This window comes from Malus domestica, chromosome 12, assembly GCF_042453785.1.
Source record: "Malus domestica chromosome 12, GDT2T_hap1".
Lineage (NCBI taxonomy): Eukaryota > Viridiplantae > Streptophyta > Magnoliopsida > Rosales > Rosaceae > Malus > Malus domestica.
The window spans coordinates 31,468,062-31,486,359 of record NC_091672.1 but is presented as its reverse complement, the minus strand read 5'-3'; the positions used below and the strand labels follow the sequence as shown (position 1 = coordinate 31,486,359).

The 18,298-nt window shown below is 43.9% G+C and overlaps 3 protein-coding genes across 3 annotated transcripts; 1 reads left to right on the top strand and 2 right to left on the bottom strand.

Moving 5' to 3' along the window:
• Nucleotides 1-4,513: 4,513 nt before the first annotated feature.
• LOC114820082 (protein TIC 20-II, chloroplastic) lies at nt 4,514-5,265 on the bottom strand. Its single transcript, XM_029090227.2, has one exon. The coding sequence runs from the start codon at nt 5,263-5,265 to the stop codon at nt 4,627-4,629; it is 639 nt and encodes a 212-aa protein (XP_028946060.1). The 3' UTR covers nt 4,514-4,626.
• Nucleotides 4,514-9,318, bottom strand: LOC103434281 (uncharacterized). The gene is made up of 2 exons (XM_070809950.1): nt 8,674-9,318; nt 4,514-6,944 (listed from the first exon to the last, which is right to left on the bottom strand). Exons 1-2 carry the CDS (start codon nt 9,217-9,219, stop codon nt 6,882-6,884), a joined length of 609 nt encoding a protein of 202 aa, XP_070666051.1. The 5' UTR covers nt 9,220-9,318; the 3' UTR covers nt 4,514-6,881.
• A 1,829-nt stretch (nt 9,319-11,147) lies between these two features.
• LOC139189936 (uncharacterized) lies at nt 11,148-14,516 on the top strand. The gene is made up of 4 exons (XM_070809214.1): nt 11,148-11,784; nt 12,785-13,497; nt 13,902-14,039; nt 14,244-14,516. The coding sequence occupies exons 1-4, from the start codon at nt 11,148-11,150 to the stop codon at nt 14,514-14,516; spliced, it is 1,761 nt and encodes a 586-aa protein (XP_070665315.1).
• Nucleotides 14,517-18,298: the final 3,782 nt, after the last annotated feature.

The following is an 18,298-nucleotide window of genomic DNA, read 5'->3' as shown; positions in this document are numbered from 1 at the left end:
TAAATCATAAAACTGCTTCCAAACACCTTATAAAGTATTCCTTAATGCTTGCAGAAAATATTTCACAAAAATAAAAATTTTCATTTTTGACCAAAAAAAATGTGGGTATTAACTCACGATTTTTAGTCGATTTTACAAATTTGTAAATAAACCATCGTTCAATGTATTTGTTTTCACCTTCGCCTCTTCTTGAAATTTTGAAAATTAAGGTAAGACTTTCCGTTGAGATTCTTGAGGGTGGAATTTCATTTGACAATGTTTTGGTCCTCATTATTGTATTTTTCACTTGTTTTTTCAGTTTTTGGTTTAAAAATTCTACCAAGTATACATTTGTTGCTCAATAAATCATAAAACCACTTCCAAACACCTTATAAAGTTTTCCATAATGCTCGCGGAAAATATTTCTCAAAAAAAAAAATTTCATTTTTGACCAAAACAAATGTGGGTGGTATTCACTGCTTTTAGTTGGTTTTGCAAATTCGTACATAAATGACCGTTCAATCTATTTATTTTCAGCTTAACCTAATGTGAAGTTTTGAAAATTAAGGTGAGACTTCCATTGAGATTCGTGAGGGTGGAACCCCATTTGACAATGTTTTGGTCCACATTATTGTATTTTTCACATATTTTTTCTTCTTCAGTTTTCAGCTTAAATATTCTATTAAGTATACATTTGTTGCTCAATAAATCATAAAACCGCTTTCAAACACCTTATAAAGTTTTCCTTAGTGCTTGCAAAAAATATTTCCCAAAAATAAAAATTTTCATTTTTGACCAAAAAAATGTGGGTTAACATTTATGATTTTTAATCGGTTTTACAAATTTGTTCATAAATCATTCATCCAATCTATTTGTTTTCACCTTCGCCTCACCGTGAAATTTTGAAAATTAAGGTAAGACTTTCCATCGAGATTCTTGAGGGTGGAACCCCATTTGACAATTTTTTTGGTCCTCACTATAGTATTTTTCACATACTTCTTTCTATTTTTGGCTTAAATATTCCACTAAGTATATATTTGTTGCTCAATCAATCATAAAACCGCTTTCAAACACCTTATATAGTTTTCCTTAGTGCTTGCGGAAATATTTCCCAAAAATAAAAATGTTCATTTTTTACCAAAAAAACGTGGGTTAACACTCACGATTTTTAGTCGGTTTTACAAATTCGTACATAAATCATCGTACAAACTATTAGCTTTCACCTTCGCCTCATTGTGAAATTTTGAAAATTAAGGTAAAACTTTCCGCTGAGATTCTTGAGGGTGGAACCCCATTTGACAATGTTTTGGTCATCACTATTGTAGTTTTCACTTATTTTTTCAATTTTCGGTTTACATATTTTACTAAGTATACATATGTTGCTCAATAAATCATCAAACCACTTCCAAACACCTTACAATGTTTTCCCTAATGCTCGCCGAAAATATTTCACAAAAATAAAAATTTACATTTCTAACCAAAAAAATGTGGGTTAACACTCACGATTTTTAGTCGGTTTTATAAATTCGTACATAAATCATCGTTCAGTATATCTGTTTTCACCTTCGCCTCCCCATGAATTTTGAAAATTAAGGTAAGACTTTCCGTTGAGATTCTTGATGGTGGAACCCCATTTGACAATGTTTTGGTCTTCACTATTGTATTTTTCACTTATTTTTTCAGTTTTCGGCTTAAATATTCTAATAAGTATACATTTGTTGCTCAATAAATCATAAAACCACTTCCAAACACCTTATAAAGTTTTCCTTAATGCTCACAAAAAATATTTCCCAAAAATAAAAAAATTCATTTTTTTGACCAAAAAAACGTGGGTGCTCATGGTTTTTAGTCGGTTTTGCAAATTCGTACATAAATCACCATTCAATCTATTTATTTTCACCTTCGCCTCAATGTGAAGTTTTAAAAATGAAGGGGAAACTTTCCACAGAGATTCTTGGGGGTGGAACTTCACTTGACAATGGTTTGGTCCTCGCTATTGTATTTTTCACTTATTTTTTCAGTTTTCGGCTTAAATATTCTACTAAGTGTACATTTATTGCTCAATAAATTACAAAACTGCTTCCAAACACCTTAAAAAAAATTCCTTAATGTTCACAGAAAATATTTACATTAAATAAAAATTTTCATTTTTGACCATAAAGACGTGGGTTAACACTCACTATTTTTAGTCGATTTTACAAATTCGTACATAAATGATAGTTCAAACTATTTGTTCTCACCTCCGCCTCATCCTGAAAATTTTAAAAATTAAGGTAAGACTTTCCGTTGAGATTCTTGAGGGTGGAACCCCATTTGACAATGTTTTGGTCCTCACTATTGTATTTTTCACTTTTTTTTCTTCAGTTTTCGACTTAAATATTCTACTAAGTATACATTTGTTGCTCAATAAATCATAAAAATGCTTCCAAACACCTTACAAAGTTTTCCTTAATGCTCGTGGAAAATATTTTGCAAAAATAAAAAATTTCATTTTTGACCAAAAAACGTGGGTTAACACTCATGATTTTTAGTCGATTTTACAAATTTGTACATAAACCATCGTTCAATGTATTTGTTATCACCTTCGCCTCACCTTTAAATTTTAAAAATTAAGGTAAGACTTTCCGTTGAGATTCTTGAGGGTGGAACTCCATTTGATAATGTTTTGGTCCTCACTATTGTAATTTTCACTTGTTTTTTCAATTTTTGGCTTAAATATTCTACTAAGTATACATTTGTTGCTCAATAAATCATAAAACCACTTCCAAACATCTTATAAAGTTTTCCTTAATGCTTGCGGAAAATATTTCTCAAAAATAAAAAATTTCATTTTTGACCCAAAAAACGTGGGTTAACACTCACCGGCTTTTAGTCGGTTTTGCAAATTTGTACATAAATCACCGTTCAATCTATTTATTTTCACCTTCGCCTCAATGTGAAGTTTTTTGAAAATTAAGGGGAAACTTTGCACAGAGATTCTTGGGGGTGCTACTTCACTTGACAATGTTTTGGTCCTTGCTATTGTATTTTTCACATATTTTTTTCAGTTTTCGGCTTAAATGTTCTACTAAGATTACATTTGTTGCTCAATAAATCATAAAACCGCTTCCAAACACCTTAAAAAGTTTTCCTTAATGCTCGCGGAAAATATGTACAGAAATAAAAAATTTCATTTTTGACCAAAAATACATGGGTTATTCACTATATTTAATCAGTTTTACAAATTCGTACATAAATCATAATTCAAACTATTTATTCTCACCTTTGCCTCATCGTTAAATTTTGAAAATTAGGGTAAGACTTTCCATTGAGATTCTTAAGGGTGGAACCCCATTTGACAATGTCTTGGTCCTCAATATTGTATTTTTCACTTATTTTTTTAGTTTTCGGCTTAAATAATCTACTAAGTATACATTTGTTGCTCAATAAATCATAAAACCGCTTCCAAGCACCTTATAAAGTTTTCCTTAATGCTCGTGTAAAATATTTCGCAAAAATAAAAAATTTCATTTTTGACCAAAAAACGTAGGTTAACACTCACGATTTTGGTCAGTTTTGCAAATTCGTACATAAATCATCATTCAAACTATTTATTTTCACCTTCGCCTCACCGCGAAGTTTTCAAAATAAAGTATGTCTTTTCGTTGATATTCTTGAGAGTGAAACCCCATTTTATTAATGTTTTGAGCCTCACTGTTGTATTTTTTATTCATACTTTATTCATAAGGATGGAATCCTATTGAGCAATGTTTTGAGCATAACTACTATAATTTTCACTTATTTTCTTAGTTTTCGGCTTAAATATTATACTAAATATGCATTTATTGCTCAATACACTATAAAACTGCTTCCAAATGCCTTATAAAGTTTTCTTTAATGCTCACGGAATTTTCGCGAAAATAAAAATTTCGCACTTTTGACAAAAAACGTGGGTTACCACTCACAATTTTTTGTTGATTTTGTAAATTCGTACATACACTCTCGTTCAAACGATTTATTTTCACCTTTGTCTCACCGTTAAGTCTTGAAAATTAAAATATGACTTTCTGTTGATATTCTTGAGGGTGGGACGCTATTTTAACAATGTTTTGAGCATCGCCACTATATTTTTCATTTATTTTCTTAGTTTTCGGTTCAAATATTATACTAAATGTATATTTATTGCTTATTAAACCTTTAAACCGCTTCCAAATATACTAAATATACATATATTTTTCACTTATTTTCTTAGTTTTCTTAGTTTCACGTTCGCTTGACCGTGAAGTTATAAAAATTAAAGTAAAACTTTCCATTGATACTATTGAGAGTGAAACCCGATTTTAACAATGTTTCAAGCCTCATTGCTTTATATTTCTATTAAATATGCCATACAAAGTTGTCAACAACATGCTCATAAAAAATATTTCGCAAAATAATAAAATTAGTCAATTTTACAAACAATGTTTTAAGTTAACAACGATTATTATTTTCAAATATCAATCCTTAGAGCTCTTAATTAATTACGTTGCCAAGATAAGAAATGCACCAACAGACAAATCAACCAACCGAAACTGGAATTGAAATTGGTTATACAATTAAGCAAATAAAATTATAAAATGAAATTATACAACACAAAAGCCGGACCAAAATTGGAAAAGTTGTGATTTTTCAGAGCTGCCGGCCGGCGGCATCAGCAACAAAGGGCAGGTACGGAGTCCGACCCAAAATGCAGTTAACCAAACCATAAACGAAGCAGAAAACGCTGAAGACGAAAATACCATTATGCCCCCAAACCATGAGCTTGTACCCCAACCCGGCCCGACCCGGACTGAAAATCCTCTGGACCAGCAGCGGCAGTACCAACAGGACGTCCAGCGTCACCGCCTGCATCGCGTTGAACCGCACGTAGTGGTTGAAGCTTGGGTTTCTGACGACGCCCAGGTAGAGGGCAAAGAAGGCCACGAAGCTCGAGTACGGCATCGACCGATAGAGGCTCAGCAAGGGGATCAAGGGTTCGAAGAGGAGGCCCAATTTGGGGAATTGGATAAACAGGTAGCGTCCATACTGGAGGGAGTTGAAGAAAGGGAGTGTGTAAGCGACAGCGGAGATCAATCGATCCGTGGCGGGGGTCGGTGTGCTGCAGGTAATGGTGGAGGATTTGGGTTTGGATATTCGGCCAACAAGTTGAGGGAAGGAGAGTGACCGGGTGGAGAGGGTTGAGGGGAAAGCGCGCGACGCGGAGGAGGGAATGTAAGATTTGGGGATTAGGGTTTTGGGGGTGGCGGAGAGGTGGAGGAGAGAGGCCATAGCTGCTAGCTGCTAGCTGCTAGGTTTAGGGTTGCTATGTGTCGTGTGGTGTGAGAAAATCAAAGTGAAAGTGAGAGAAAGATTTGAGAATTGGGCTTGGATGTTTTATTCCGAGGCCCAAGTTGAGCTTGTTTGATGGATAATCTTTGACGGTAAAATGCAACAGCGACGATATTATTTTGTACAAAACCGTACCGCCTCTAATTGGAAGTTAATCATGGAAAAACTTGACGAATACATTTTATGTAAATCATTCTCTTTGTTAACGCTCAAAACTGGTGAGGCTAACAAAGGTTGAATGAGTTGAATGTTTCTCCTTGTTGGACTTGGGCTTCGCAAACAAATGATCATAGACACAACTTAAATGGTTCACTTTTCAAAACTAAACCACGTCCACTGAGTTTCTTGGATAAATTTAAGAACAAGGTTACAAGTAGCGCTTGGCTATAATAGGTCATGGGTTTGAGGGTGGCACCTTGGTGTTGCGTAGCCTTCCTAGTATAGGGTGCCTTTAGTGATTGGCTTCTTCATCTGTGATCGCTCGGATCAGAAGCCTATCAATCGCCAGACTCATGAGTCGGGAGCTAGTGCTGTTAAGAACATGTGCTTGGAGCACATGTCCATTGCGGGTTAGTGGCGGAATCGAGGTGGCCCTGTATCTAAGGTGCAGGAGACAGGCGTGACCTCATAACTCGTGAAGTCGTTTCACATTCCTTGTGTTCTTAGGATCTCGTGCCTTAAAGTTGTCAGTGGCCAACTGACAACTTGACCTTTGGTGCTCGAAAAGCACTTTATGAGGAAGTGCTCGACTTGATCGTTGACAGGACTCTCGAAGGCCATGGGCTTCTTGAAGCGGTCGGCTTCACTTTTCCATGCTCATTGGACATTGACTTTCCTTTTGACCTGTGTTCCTTTGGACCTATGTTCCTATGGGCTGTGTACTTATGGGGCTATCGGGGTCGAAAAGACCCTCCATTAACACGACTAATAAAGATGAGACGGTGACCCACAATGTGGTACAATGATATTGACCTCCCTATGTTTATCCAACTCCTATAATACTACAGTTTCAAGCTCTCAATTTGAATAATCAATGAGTTCAGTACCAAAATTTTCATAAGTAAAGCTACAAAATGTATAGACAAAAGAAAGAAGGGAATATCATGCCAAGCGGAGGAACCAAAAAATCTCAACATATACTATCACAAAAGAAATCGATTTTTTCACCCATATCATTTACAGAAGAAACTCAATCCAGAACTCATGTCATTGTATCTATAATATGTAATACGTAGATGATATAGTAATTGGCACAGATTTCAAGAAAACTAGTCACCCATGATCCCATCTCTCCCTGTCTCACCCTATCTTCATTGCCTCTTCCACATTCACTCTCATCTTTACCAAAATTGCTCTAATTTTCCCCGCAAAGACACAAGTACCCGACCAACATATACATACAGCATAGCAAGCAACCAAGCACACGTACTTAAAGCTTAGGACCTGCCAAACTAGAACCTTTGACATCCACTTCAGAGAAAAGAGGAGCAGTAAAATCATATAGAAGTCCCCAGAGTTGATTGAGTTAACTTCAATCATATCTCCGCCTCCACAACCTAAGAATCAGCCCTCAGCTCACTTCTCCGACCACCTCCATACCCAAGATTCAGTGATTCATTCTGCAAATTTAATATTCAACAACTTTAGCACCAGCTCTATCAGACACAAAAAATTTAATTGAAAGTGGTAAGGAAACATCAAGCGGCGGCGCGATAATTAATGAAATTTCATAATCCATAAAAACAAGAATCACATCGTAAACTTACACACATCCACTCAGAATTTTACATGCTCTATATATTAAATCTCATCTACCAACAGTTGACAAAGTGAAGAACAGATATTTCTTAAACCACCCAAAATATCAGCATAAAGAAGTTAAATGAGAGGAGAAAGAGAAAATAATAGGTAAATACTAATCCAAACAAAGATCAAAATGCCTCAACAGATTGATACTGCTTGGGTTCGCTATAATGAATCCTTGCAATTGCAGACTAGTTGAAAATCTCAAAATGAAACCAAGACTAACATTACCAGCCAGAAAACAAACTAACTTGAAATTTTAAAGGAAGAGTATATTCATGTAACATATCGGGTCCAAAGAATTTTTTTTGTCTTGATGAAAATTCCTGTAATGTTAGTTGTCCATCGCACAAGAAGAATATACATTTGAAAATAATTTCAACCTCAAGATTGTTCTATACTCAATGAATATTGAATAATACATAAACCCTCCAGACAGACAGACAACAATTACAGCAACAACAAAACTGTTCAAACCCTTAGAAGCTACTGACAATGTATTCAATGCTTTCACAAGAATGAAATCTTCCGCATGGATTCTAAGTTTAATTCAACTGGACATAAGACACAGAAAAAGGAGGCGGAACAAAACCCAAAAAATTAATAGGGAAGAATGTGCTACATATTTACACGCATGAATCAAGCGTATACCAAAAGGTCCAGTTATTGGAAGAGTCGACTCAAAATTTATCCAGAGTTTGTGAGTTACATGAAATTCTACAATCCACCCCATGTTCCACTAAATTAAATCCCTGCATACTAGTGTACACTTTATTAGTCCACCACCACTACCTATACTACTACCACCAACACCACACATGATGGCCCACCACCATTCCGGATATTGGAAATTTGAAACTAATGGAAACGCCCTTAAATCAGATCACCAAGGCCTAGTTTGGTATGTTGAAAAAAGAAACGAAAAAATTGTGACCAACTTAGAGGTAGGAGAAGGACTGCTCAAGAAGAAACATTATCCATTCCAATCCTTTCCGCAGTGGGAGGATTAGATGGGAGAAGTTTTCTTCATGTCTAATCCTCTTCTAATCCCCTCACAATGAAAAATCATTCTCATCGAGTTTCAATATGCCTTGAATTTAGAGGTTTATCCCCTTCAATCTAATCCTTTCTACCAAATGAACCCTAAATAGCTCATGTCTATTAGAATCCACTAAAATCTATAATAAATTTCTGACAAAAAAATCCATATATAATTCACTCAAAGTCCATGTGGAGTCTATGGAAGTCAATCCAAACCCCCCTCAAATCCATGGACTTATAACTCCGTCAAAATCCTTTAAAATCTCAATTGAACACACACCCTAAACCCTAACGGTTGGTTCGTGCCTAGTTGTCCACTCCTTACAAATTGTTTCAACCAGCGAATTATGTGTGTTCTTTCTTTAACTAATGAATTAGCTGAGAAAGCATAACATTGTTCCTAAACAAAAACATAATGAAACCATAGTAAATCCTAAAATTGGAAACCTTAATCTGATCAACAAAACCCCAGGACACAAAACGAAGAAGATTATAAGAATTAACCTCAAACGACGACGACCCAGATGGGGAAGAGGAATAGTGGTTGGTGTCCTGGGCGGCAGGATTGAAGTTGGGATCAGAAGGGTCAACGGCGGTGCAATCAGGTGGCGATTCGAAGAGGGACAAAGAGAACTGCTTGTCGACGACGCCGACGTCGAAGTAAATGAGGCCGGAACTTGGTACATCGACTCTGATCCCCTTCACAGGAAACCAGAGGAAGAGCTCCTGAGCCGACACGCCCGATAAGTTGGCGATTCGTCCGAAAGACAGAAAGCCGGAAACGTTAAAATCGTAGAGCACCTGGCTCTCGAACTTGGCGTGGCAGGGCTGCTCTAGCAACACTCGGAATTCGCCGGTGGTGCCGTTGAGAGAATAGTCGGTTATGCCTTTGGGGAGAAGGCCGATCGGCAAGCCCTGCTTCCGCAGGTGGTCGTAGATGCTCGACGACGAAGATCGGCTGGTAGGGAGGGGGAGGAGGAGCGCCACGACCACGACGCAGAGGATCAAAACCCATGTTTCAGAATTTAGGGATTTGGGGAAAGAACCCATCTTTCCTTCTTACCCTCGTGCTGTGATCCCGGGTGAGACCGTGAGAGATAGAGAAGAGAGCGAGTTTCTGTTGTGTTTGTTGAGCGGTTCTGATTGTTTAAAGGTTTTGAGGAAAACGACATTTTTTTTTTGGTTGGTTTGTTTGGTTGGGAGGGGACACAAAGACAGTGTGTCGTTGGGGTGTTTTTAAATAGTGTTAATATGTGCTGGGTTGGAAGTGGGAAGTTATAGAATGCAGGATGGATAACTAGCTAATTTGGGTTTGTGTTTCCATATGTAACCAATTTGGTTCCTTTTTCATGTCTTGACAATTGAGCCATTTAAAGTGGGTATATGTGGTACTGAAATATTGCAACGTAGTTGTTGACCCTAGAAATTACAAAGCCTACATGGCGCGCAGGCCGAATATATTCTAAGCTAACTACGTCCTTCGGTGATTGCGGGGCGTGCCAACTCGTCGGCCGAGGCTCGGCCGAGGAGTAAATTTGATGATGCTGCGTTGGGTCGCGCTACTGACTTCTGCGTCTTGCGATTGCGGCCGAGAAAGGAACGCGTCTCGGCCTCTTGGGTTCTCGAGCCTGAAGACAAGGCTGCTATTTCTTACAAAGTTCACGAACCGAATTCGGCTTACAATGTGCCGAATGTAATAACTGTAACACCTCACCTCGCCGAGAAGGCTAATGAGATGACCTCGACCAACAAGGATTTGAAAACCCTTCTCGACCGAGACTTGGATAGGCAATCGACCGTTCTCGCCGCAGTGCTGTTGATGCCAACGGAAGATACTGCGAGACCGACCGACTCTACGGTGACAGAGCTATCTATGCCGACTTAAGATATCACCGGTTGCTTCCACAGTGCTGTTGATGCCAACGGAAGATGTGTCAGCGAAAAAGGAAAAGAAAAAGATCTCAAGTTGTGAGAATTTGCGCAGGGCAATTTTTGTGTTGATTTTGTGGGGCTTTTCCATTGCTGAATGTCTTGTATTTATAGTAGCAGAACACCGAGCCCGAGTTCCAATCCTATTCGAACTAGGTTTCCCTCTCCGGATTAACATTACCTCGATCAGTCCTATCTCTGCTAGGACTACGAATCTAGTCCTTAACTGAGCCGGATTCGCCTTCTAGTTTTACTGATCTCGTCGAGGGTCCCTATTGTATTAGGACTCGACTTGCATTCTGATTTAACCGACCTAGGCCTAGAAGCCCATGAGCTGAACGCCCCATGACCCTCTCGCCGTACGTCTTCCTGGGCCGAAAGTGATTCCTCCCTCGGCCCAAACTGTTATTTTGGGCCCAAACATTGCCCCCTCGCTTCTGAGGTCCTCGGCCTAAAACCTTCGGCCGAGTTTCGGCCTTGAAGAAGCGAATCTACCACTCAGGATCCCAATACCCGAGTTCCAAGGCGCATTTATTGAACACGATCGCACGATCTTGATCCTGCTAAACCACTCGCCACGTGGCATCCTCCAACATGGCCAATCCCCGATAATGACGTCTGAAGCGTGTGCCTGCCCGAACCGTCTTGCCATTATGACCACTATCTCAATCCGCGAGCCAGTACATCAGTCCGTGAGCCCACCTGTCATCGTGCAGGCGTCGAACCGTCTTTCGTCATTAACTTCGCCGTCACACGCGATCGTGCGCCCCCAAAACCTAAAACCGTCGGTCTTCTCAACCGCATTTCCCAAATGTTCATCATGATTAACGATTCCTCCGGTCGATTTTGCCCTTTGTTTTGAATTTCGAACGATTGCTCTTCCCCCCCCATAACTCTATAAATACCGAAATTCCCTCATTTGTACTTTTACGCTCTCAAACTTCCTGAAATCCTCTGCCATTGATTTCTAGTGCATTTCTCCTATTCCAAGTCTTCGTTTTTAAATCCCCAACCCAGATAACCCTTTTACTCCGTGCCTCTTTCACACAATGGCGTCCTTCATCTCCAAGCTTTCCAGGGAATGTGACCAACACCAGAAGATTGTTGATCGGAGCTCGATCAAGACCATCCGGTTTGAAAATGACATGAGCACCCAGTACCAAATCCTGGGTCCTCTCTTCAAGGCTACAATTCCGCCGACTATCATCGGCCTTCTCCAGGAGCACTGCCTAACACCCTTACTTCAAGGGTTTGAATGGTCGCGATGGGATGCGGCTAAACCCCAGGGCTCCTGGCCCTCGACGACCACATCCTGGGCAGCCTGGGTCGTTCGAATGGAACGACTCTTCGGCGAGCAATGGAAGGCCCTTGGCATCTACGACGCCATTCTCCTTTCGTCTATGGAAATCGTCCCCGACAAGGAGCTTCTCCAAGCCGCTCTGTGCTTCTGGTGCTCGGCCACCAACACGATGGTCCTTCCTCTGGGTCCCATTGGTCCCACCGTCCTGGATATCACTGCCATTCTGGGGACTTCGGCGACCGGGATCCCTGTCGACGCGACCCTCTCTGGGCATCCGTCGAATATCGACCTGAAAACGCTCTTCGACCGTCGGGCCTTCGAGACCTTGAACCGTGACGGTCATATCCCGTCGAAGGAAGATATTCAGAAGCTCCACAAGAACTTCTGCAATTACAACACCCTCTATCTTCACTTCGCCGGCCGAGGAGAAGAGGACCTGCGAGAGGGAGAGCATGAAGCCTTCCTCTTCTACTGGTACAACAAATACGTTTGTTGTACCAAGTCAAACAAGTGTTTGGTCGAGAACATGCCGGTAGCCGAAGCCCTGGCTAGTGGTCACGTCTTGGCACTGAGTTCCAATATTCTCGCCCAACTTTTCCGCTGCCTGGCCGAGGCGACCCTCCACAAGGTCGACCCACACCAGAATGGTCCTCTCTGGGTCTTCCAGCTCTGGTTGCAGGTATACTTCGCCTCCCTTCGGCCGGCCATAGCTGAATTCTCACCAACAGAGGCGCTTGGACCTCAACTGGCCTCTCGACCGACACCTCCCCATCAAGCCGAAGAGGTATTTCGGTACCTCTTTGCTCTCGACGACTTCTCCAACGACGAGTTCCTAATATGTCGTCGTCGAGACTATCCTTCCTCCATCAGGCTGCCTACCTCCCCATGGAGCGCGGAAGAGGACGCCGATCTTCGTCAGACCTGGGGGTCGTTTGTGCTTGCTCGCGACCTCCCTCTCGGCTGTGATGGGAAACGGTCAGGTTGGGAAGTATATCATCCGAACTTCCTTGCCCGACAACTCGGCTACCTTCAGGGCTGCCCTATCCCCCTTCTCTCCTCCCGAACGGTCCTAAGTCGTGGGCGCGAACCTCGTTCCTCTGAGAAGGAGTGTAGAACCGCCGTGAGGGAGTTCCAAGAGCACTGCCAAAAATTCCAGCTTCGACCAGCCACCCCAGAAACTCATTGCACCGACACCTTCGGTGAGTGGTGGGAAAATTACACCCAAGAGTTCTTTAGTGCGTCGGTCGAAGATGTGGTGAGCAGACTCTTCGGCGACCGACCTAAGAAGGCCTCGGCCCCTCATACTCAAGGTATCTGTTCCATTTTCCTCCTTTCCATCAACCTTGCATATTGATTTGCCTCACTGAATTGTCCTTATCCTTTTAGGTAGTCGGCCTTTGAGAAAGACGGAGGCAGTTGCCGCTGCTACGGCCGGGAAAAAATCGGTCGTGGCCCAAAAGGACAAACCCGCTGGTAGGGCCGTGCTGATCAAACGGCCTCGCCAAGAGGCCGGGCCGGCTATCGAGCCTTCCCCGCCTGCCAAGCGGGTCAAACAACTGGCGAAGAAAGGTGCTCGGGAGATCCACGTTATCTCCAGCCACACGACGACTCCCAGTGCTTCCTCTTCTCCCGCCGCCGGCCATTCTGGGGTCAAGAAACAGCCGGCTTCGGCCATAGAGACGGCTCCAGCGCGGCCTGCCTCTGTGGCCAGTGAATCAGTTGTACCTCCCTCTGTCGAGAAGGCACCTGTCTCACAACAGGCGGCTCCTACGACCGAGGGAACCTCTCCCAAGAATCCAAAGCCCACGGTCTTCGTGTTGGAAGAGAGTGAGGGGAGCGACGAGGTCCCGCTGGCGCGTCGTCCTCATACTCGCCAACAACCTCCTCCAGTATCCGAGATGGCGGTTCAAACCGGCCCCTCCTCGGCTAATCGTGGCAAGCGCACGGTCGAGGAACCGACCCCGGTGGCCGAACCTCTCGTTCCTTCTCAGGACCAGGACGTCCCTGCCTCCACTGAAGCAGCTGCGCCAGTCGGCCCATCGGCAGCCGACCGTGGCAAACGGCTGCTCGAGGAACCCGAGGCCACGGCGGAATCGCCGGTCCATCCTCAAGACCAAGGCTTCCACATTCCTCCACAGGAGGTTACCTCGGCTTTTGTAAGTACCTTCAATTTTCCTCCTGATTGCTTTTCTGCTTTAGAATTCTAAACAAGGAAAAACTAAATGTCAGGTGCCTGTACATTCTTTTCACCGTCAATTCTATGCGCCGAAGGGCGTTATCTATATTTCCTGGCCGCCTCAGTGGCCATCAAACGTAGATAACCTCCATCGGCCGCGTGAAGTGAGAAGCAATCTGAGACACTGGGCTCGGCCATTGAGTTCTTTAGGTTCGAGCAACGACCCTAGGGACATGGCCGAGGTCTCCTCTCGGCAGGTTAAAAACGACACCTTCTTGCTATTCTTGTCATGACTTCCTTTAAGCTTAACCTTGTCTATTCGCGCAGGCTTCATGGGAGGTTGAATTCAAGGCTCTCCTCTCCAGCACGACTGCAGAGTCCAGCCCTTCGGCCGCTCCGACTGAGGCTGCCGATCCAAGCGCCCTAGCCCAGTTGCGAGAAGTCCTGTCGCTCTCATCATCGCAAGTACTTGAGCGCAACGGTCTTGATCTGCTCGGCGTGTGTCTGAACGACCTTGGAGCCGACGGTCGCCTAAGCGGAGATGCCATTGTTCGGGCATCGTCTGCCTTGGAGCGCGTTCGGGAGACATTTAGCATCTTCCAGACTGCTCTGAAGGCCGAACAGGACCTACAAGCCGCCACGGCCGTTCAAGACACCCTCCGTCCGAAGATTGACGATCTACGGGCAAAAGGAGAAGCGTTAGCCGAGCTCGACCGTCAGATGGCCGAACTAGCAAAACGCCAGTCGGTCATTGCTTCTGAGCTTGCGAGGGACTTTGAGTCAGGCGGGAAGGATCGCCTAACTGAGTATGCGGCGGCCAAAAAACGGGTCGAGCGCCTGAGGCTGGACAAAAAGAATCGGCAAGCCGAAGTCATCATGGCCGACGTGCGGTGGTTGGGGTTGAAAGCTCTGCTCAGCACTCTTCTTCCCTCGTCTCCTTGAATGTATTCGACCTACTCATCTTTGTAATACCTGTCAATTTTAATGGAATGACTTTTTCTACAACAATTTTTTTTTATTCACGCATTTCCCATGTGACCGGATAATATTTCTTCAAGAACTTCCCATTAATTGGTAATTTGTGAACTACTCCAGTCCGGTCTTTAAGATGATACGCCCCTTTGCCGTATACCTTATGCACAATGAACGGCCCTTCCCAATTCGGCGACCACTTGCCGAACCTAGGATCTTTTATTCCTACGGGCAACACCGTTTGCCACACCAATTCACCCTCGCCGAACGTTTTCTGTCGTACCTTTTGATTATAGGCTCGCTCGGCAATCTGTTTCTGTGCCACCAGTAAGTTATAAGCGTCAAGTCGCGCCTCTTCCAAATCTTCTAGTTCCTGTCTCATGGACTGATTATATTCGGCGCTAAACAAACTACTTTGTTCAATTAATCGCAACGAATTTATGCTCAACTCGACTGGTAGCACCGCATCGTGTCCATAAGTCAATGCGTACGGGGTTGTTGCAGTCGCCGACCGGGGCGACGTTCGGTATGCCCATAATGCCTCGTTCAACTTCAAATGCCACATGCCAGGCCTTTCTTTTATTATTTTTTCGAGGATGCCAATCAACACTTTATTACTTGCCTCGGCCTGCCCATTCGCCTGTGGATAATACGGTGTGGACTGTTCCAGCCGAATTTTCAAATTGGCCGTGTATTCCTTAAACCTTTCGGCTGTGAAGATTGTTCCATTGTCGGTTATGATCGTTTCTGGCACACCGAACCGGGTCACAATGTGTTCCTCCACGAAATCGCAAACTTCTTTAGATGTTAGCTCGGCATATGATTTTGCTTCGACCCACTTAGTAAAGTAATCCGTTGCGACTATTATCCATGCATGCTTAGCAGCTCCAGAAGTCGGCGTGATTTTGCCAATTACGTCCATGGCCCATCCTCTAAACGGCCATGGCTTAATGACCGAATGTAGCGATTCGACCGGGACCCTTTGTATAGGCCCATGGATTTGGCACTGCACGCATCCTCGTGCAAACTCGATACAATCTTTCAGTATTCTCGGCCAAAAATAACCGTGTTGTCGGAGTAGCCATCGCATTTTTCGTCCAGACTGGTGAGCTCCGCATACCCCTTCATGAACCTCTGCGATCGCTCGAGCACTCTCTTGAGGGCCGAGGCATAGCAATAACAAACCATCTTCGCCCTTTCGGTACAACTCGCTCTGGTACGTGACATAGTTCGTGGCGTGAGCCCGTGTCCTGCGACTGTGTTTTCCGTTAGGATTGTCAAGGTACTGCATAATGGGCTTTCTCCAATCATCTGGTACTGCCTCGGCCGCGCAAATTTCTATAGAGTCCTGGTCCTGCCGATCTAACAACGAAGGCAAGGACATGACCCTGGTACGTATCACATTGTCTCGACGGAGGATTTGCTGATTAACCAAGGCCGGGTATAATTGTTGTAATATTGGTATCTCCCGGCCTAGCTTGCCCCCCAGGAGTTGTGCACCGGAGGCGATTTGAGCCAACTCGTCTGCGTCGGTATTATGAACCCGAGAAACATGCTCGAATGTAATACCGTCAAAGGACTCGGCCAAATAGCTGGCGACCATGTGGTAAGGCGCCAGAGTACAACTCATGCAGCGAAAAGACCCATTAATTTGGTTAATCACTAGTTCAGAATCCCCGAGGACGAGGACACGAGTGGCATGTAGGTCAAGAAGGAGGCCTAGACCAATGACCAGAGCCTCGTATTCGGCCTGATTATTGGTGCAGTCGAAATCCAATTTGAGCGAAAAATACCAACGATCGTTGTGAGGAGACTGAATGACGATGCCTGCGCCGGCCGAGGACGAAGTACTGGAACCATCGAAATACATCGTCCAATAGTTGTCGCGGGTCACCACCATGCCAATCTCGACATCAGCACCCCCGAAATCGTAAGGCGAAGGGTGCTGGGCAAGGAAATCGGCCAACGCCTGTCCTTTCACAGCTTTTTGCGGCACGTATTGCAAACTAAACTCGGACAACGCCATCGTCCATTTCCCAATTCGGCCCTTCACAATTGGCCGGGTAAGCATGTACCGGATAACGTCGGTCTGGGCAATGACTTGGGTGACCGACGGGAGCATGTAATGCCGAAGCTTGGATGCAGCGAAGAACACGGCGAGACAGAGCTTCTCAACGGCGGAATAATTGATCTCCGGAGGACTCAGATTACGGCTGAGGTAGAAGATAGCCTGTTCCCGGCCGGCATCGTTGTCTTGCGCGAGGAGGCAACCGATGGACTCGTCGGCCGCCGAAATGTACAGCTTGAGAGGCTTACCGCGCTGAGGAGGGACCAGGACAGGTGGGTTTGTAAGGGAAACCTTGATCTGCGTGAACGCCGCCTGGTGCTCCTCATTCCACATGAACTTATCGGAGTCCTTGAGCTTCAAAAGTGTGGAAAATGCTTTCATTTTACCTGCCGAATTAGCAATAAATCGACGTAAAAAATTGATCTGGCCGAGTAAGGACTGTAATTGTTTCTTCGTTGTTGGGGGTGGAGCGGTGATGATTGCGCGTGCCTTATTCTCATCGACTTCAATCCCACGATGATGTACGAGGAAACCAAGAAAATTCCCGGCCGATACACCGAAGGCACACTTGGCAGGATTCATCTTGAGGTTGTGCTGACGCATACGGAGGAAAGCCTGTCGGAGGTCGTCCAGATGTGTCTGTCGGCGTTTAGATTTGACGACAACATCGTCGATATAAACTTCGACGATGGTGCCAATTAAATCATGGAAGATGGTGTTCATTGCCCGTTGGTACGTGGCGCCGGCATTCTTGAGGCCGAATGGCATGACAACCCATTCGTAAGTGCCAAGTGCCCCCGGGCACCGGAAAGCAGTTTTGTGCACATCGGCTTCGGCAATAAATATTTGGTTGTATCCGGCATGTCCATCCATAAAAGATAAGATCGCATGATTCGCCGCGGCATCGATTAACAGATCTGAAATCGGCATTGTATACTCATCTTTGGGCGTTGCCAGATTCAGATTGCGAAAATCGGTGCAGATGCGCAGTGCACCACTTTTCTTTAATACAGGAACAATATTCGCCAACCATTCGACATATCGAGCTGTCCGAATGAACCCGGCTTTCAAAAGCCGAACTAGTTCGTCCTTAACACTGAGTTGTACTTCGGTCGAGAATCGACAAGGTGGCTGACGGAAAGGCTTGAATCCGGGCTTAATACGTAATTCATGCTCGACTAAAGCACGATCTAAGCCGGGCATTTCATGATAACTCCAAGCAAAACAATCTTTGAATTCCGTAAGCAAGGCCCGCAACTCGTCCTTCATTTGTTGAGGAAGTAACGCACTAATAAACAAAAGTCGTGGGTCATCGGCCGTCCCAACATTAATTTCTTCCAAAGGGTCCTTAACAAGGGGCCGATGATCTTCGAGTTCGGCCGGGGCGGCTCGAATTTTATCAAAAGATAATACAGGCCCATTATCTCCCTCAGCAAGGAACTCGACGAGGTTGACGCCTGAATTTGGTTGTTTAGATATCGTATACCAATGGGCCAGCAGTCGTTCCATAGTAAATGAAACCGCGGCCCTGCGTGCTTCCCGATCGGTGTCAAACATCGGCTTCGGGGAGAAAGTTAGCTAATCCGAGTCTTGCCGAATCCTGCTGGACAGTCTCGGCACCAACCTCGATAGCTTTCTGAACGAAAATCCGAGTCGGCCGTCCCTCTTCATTGAAGCCTTGCAA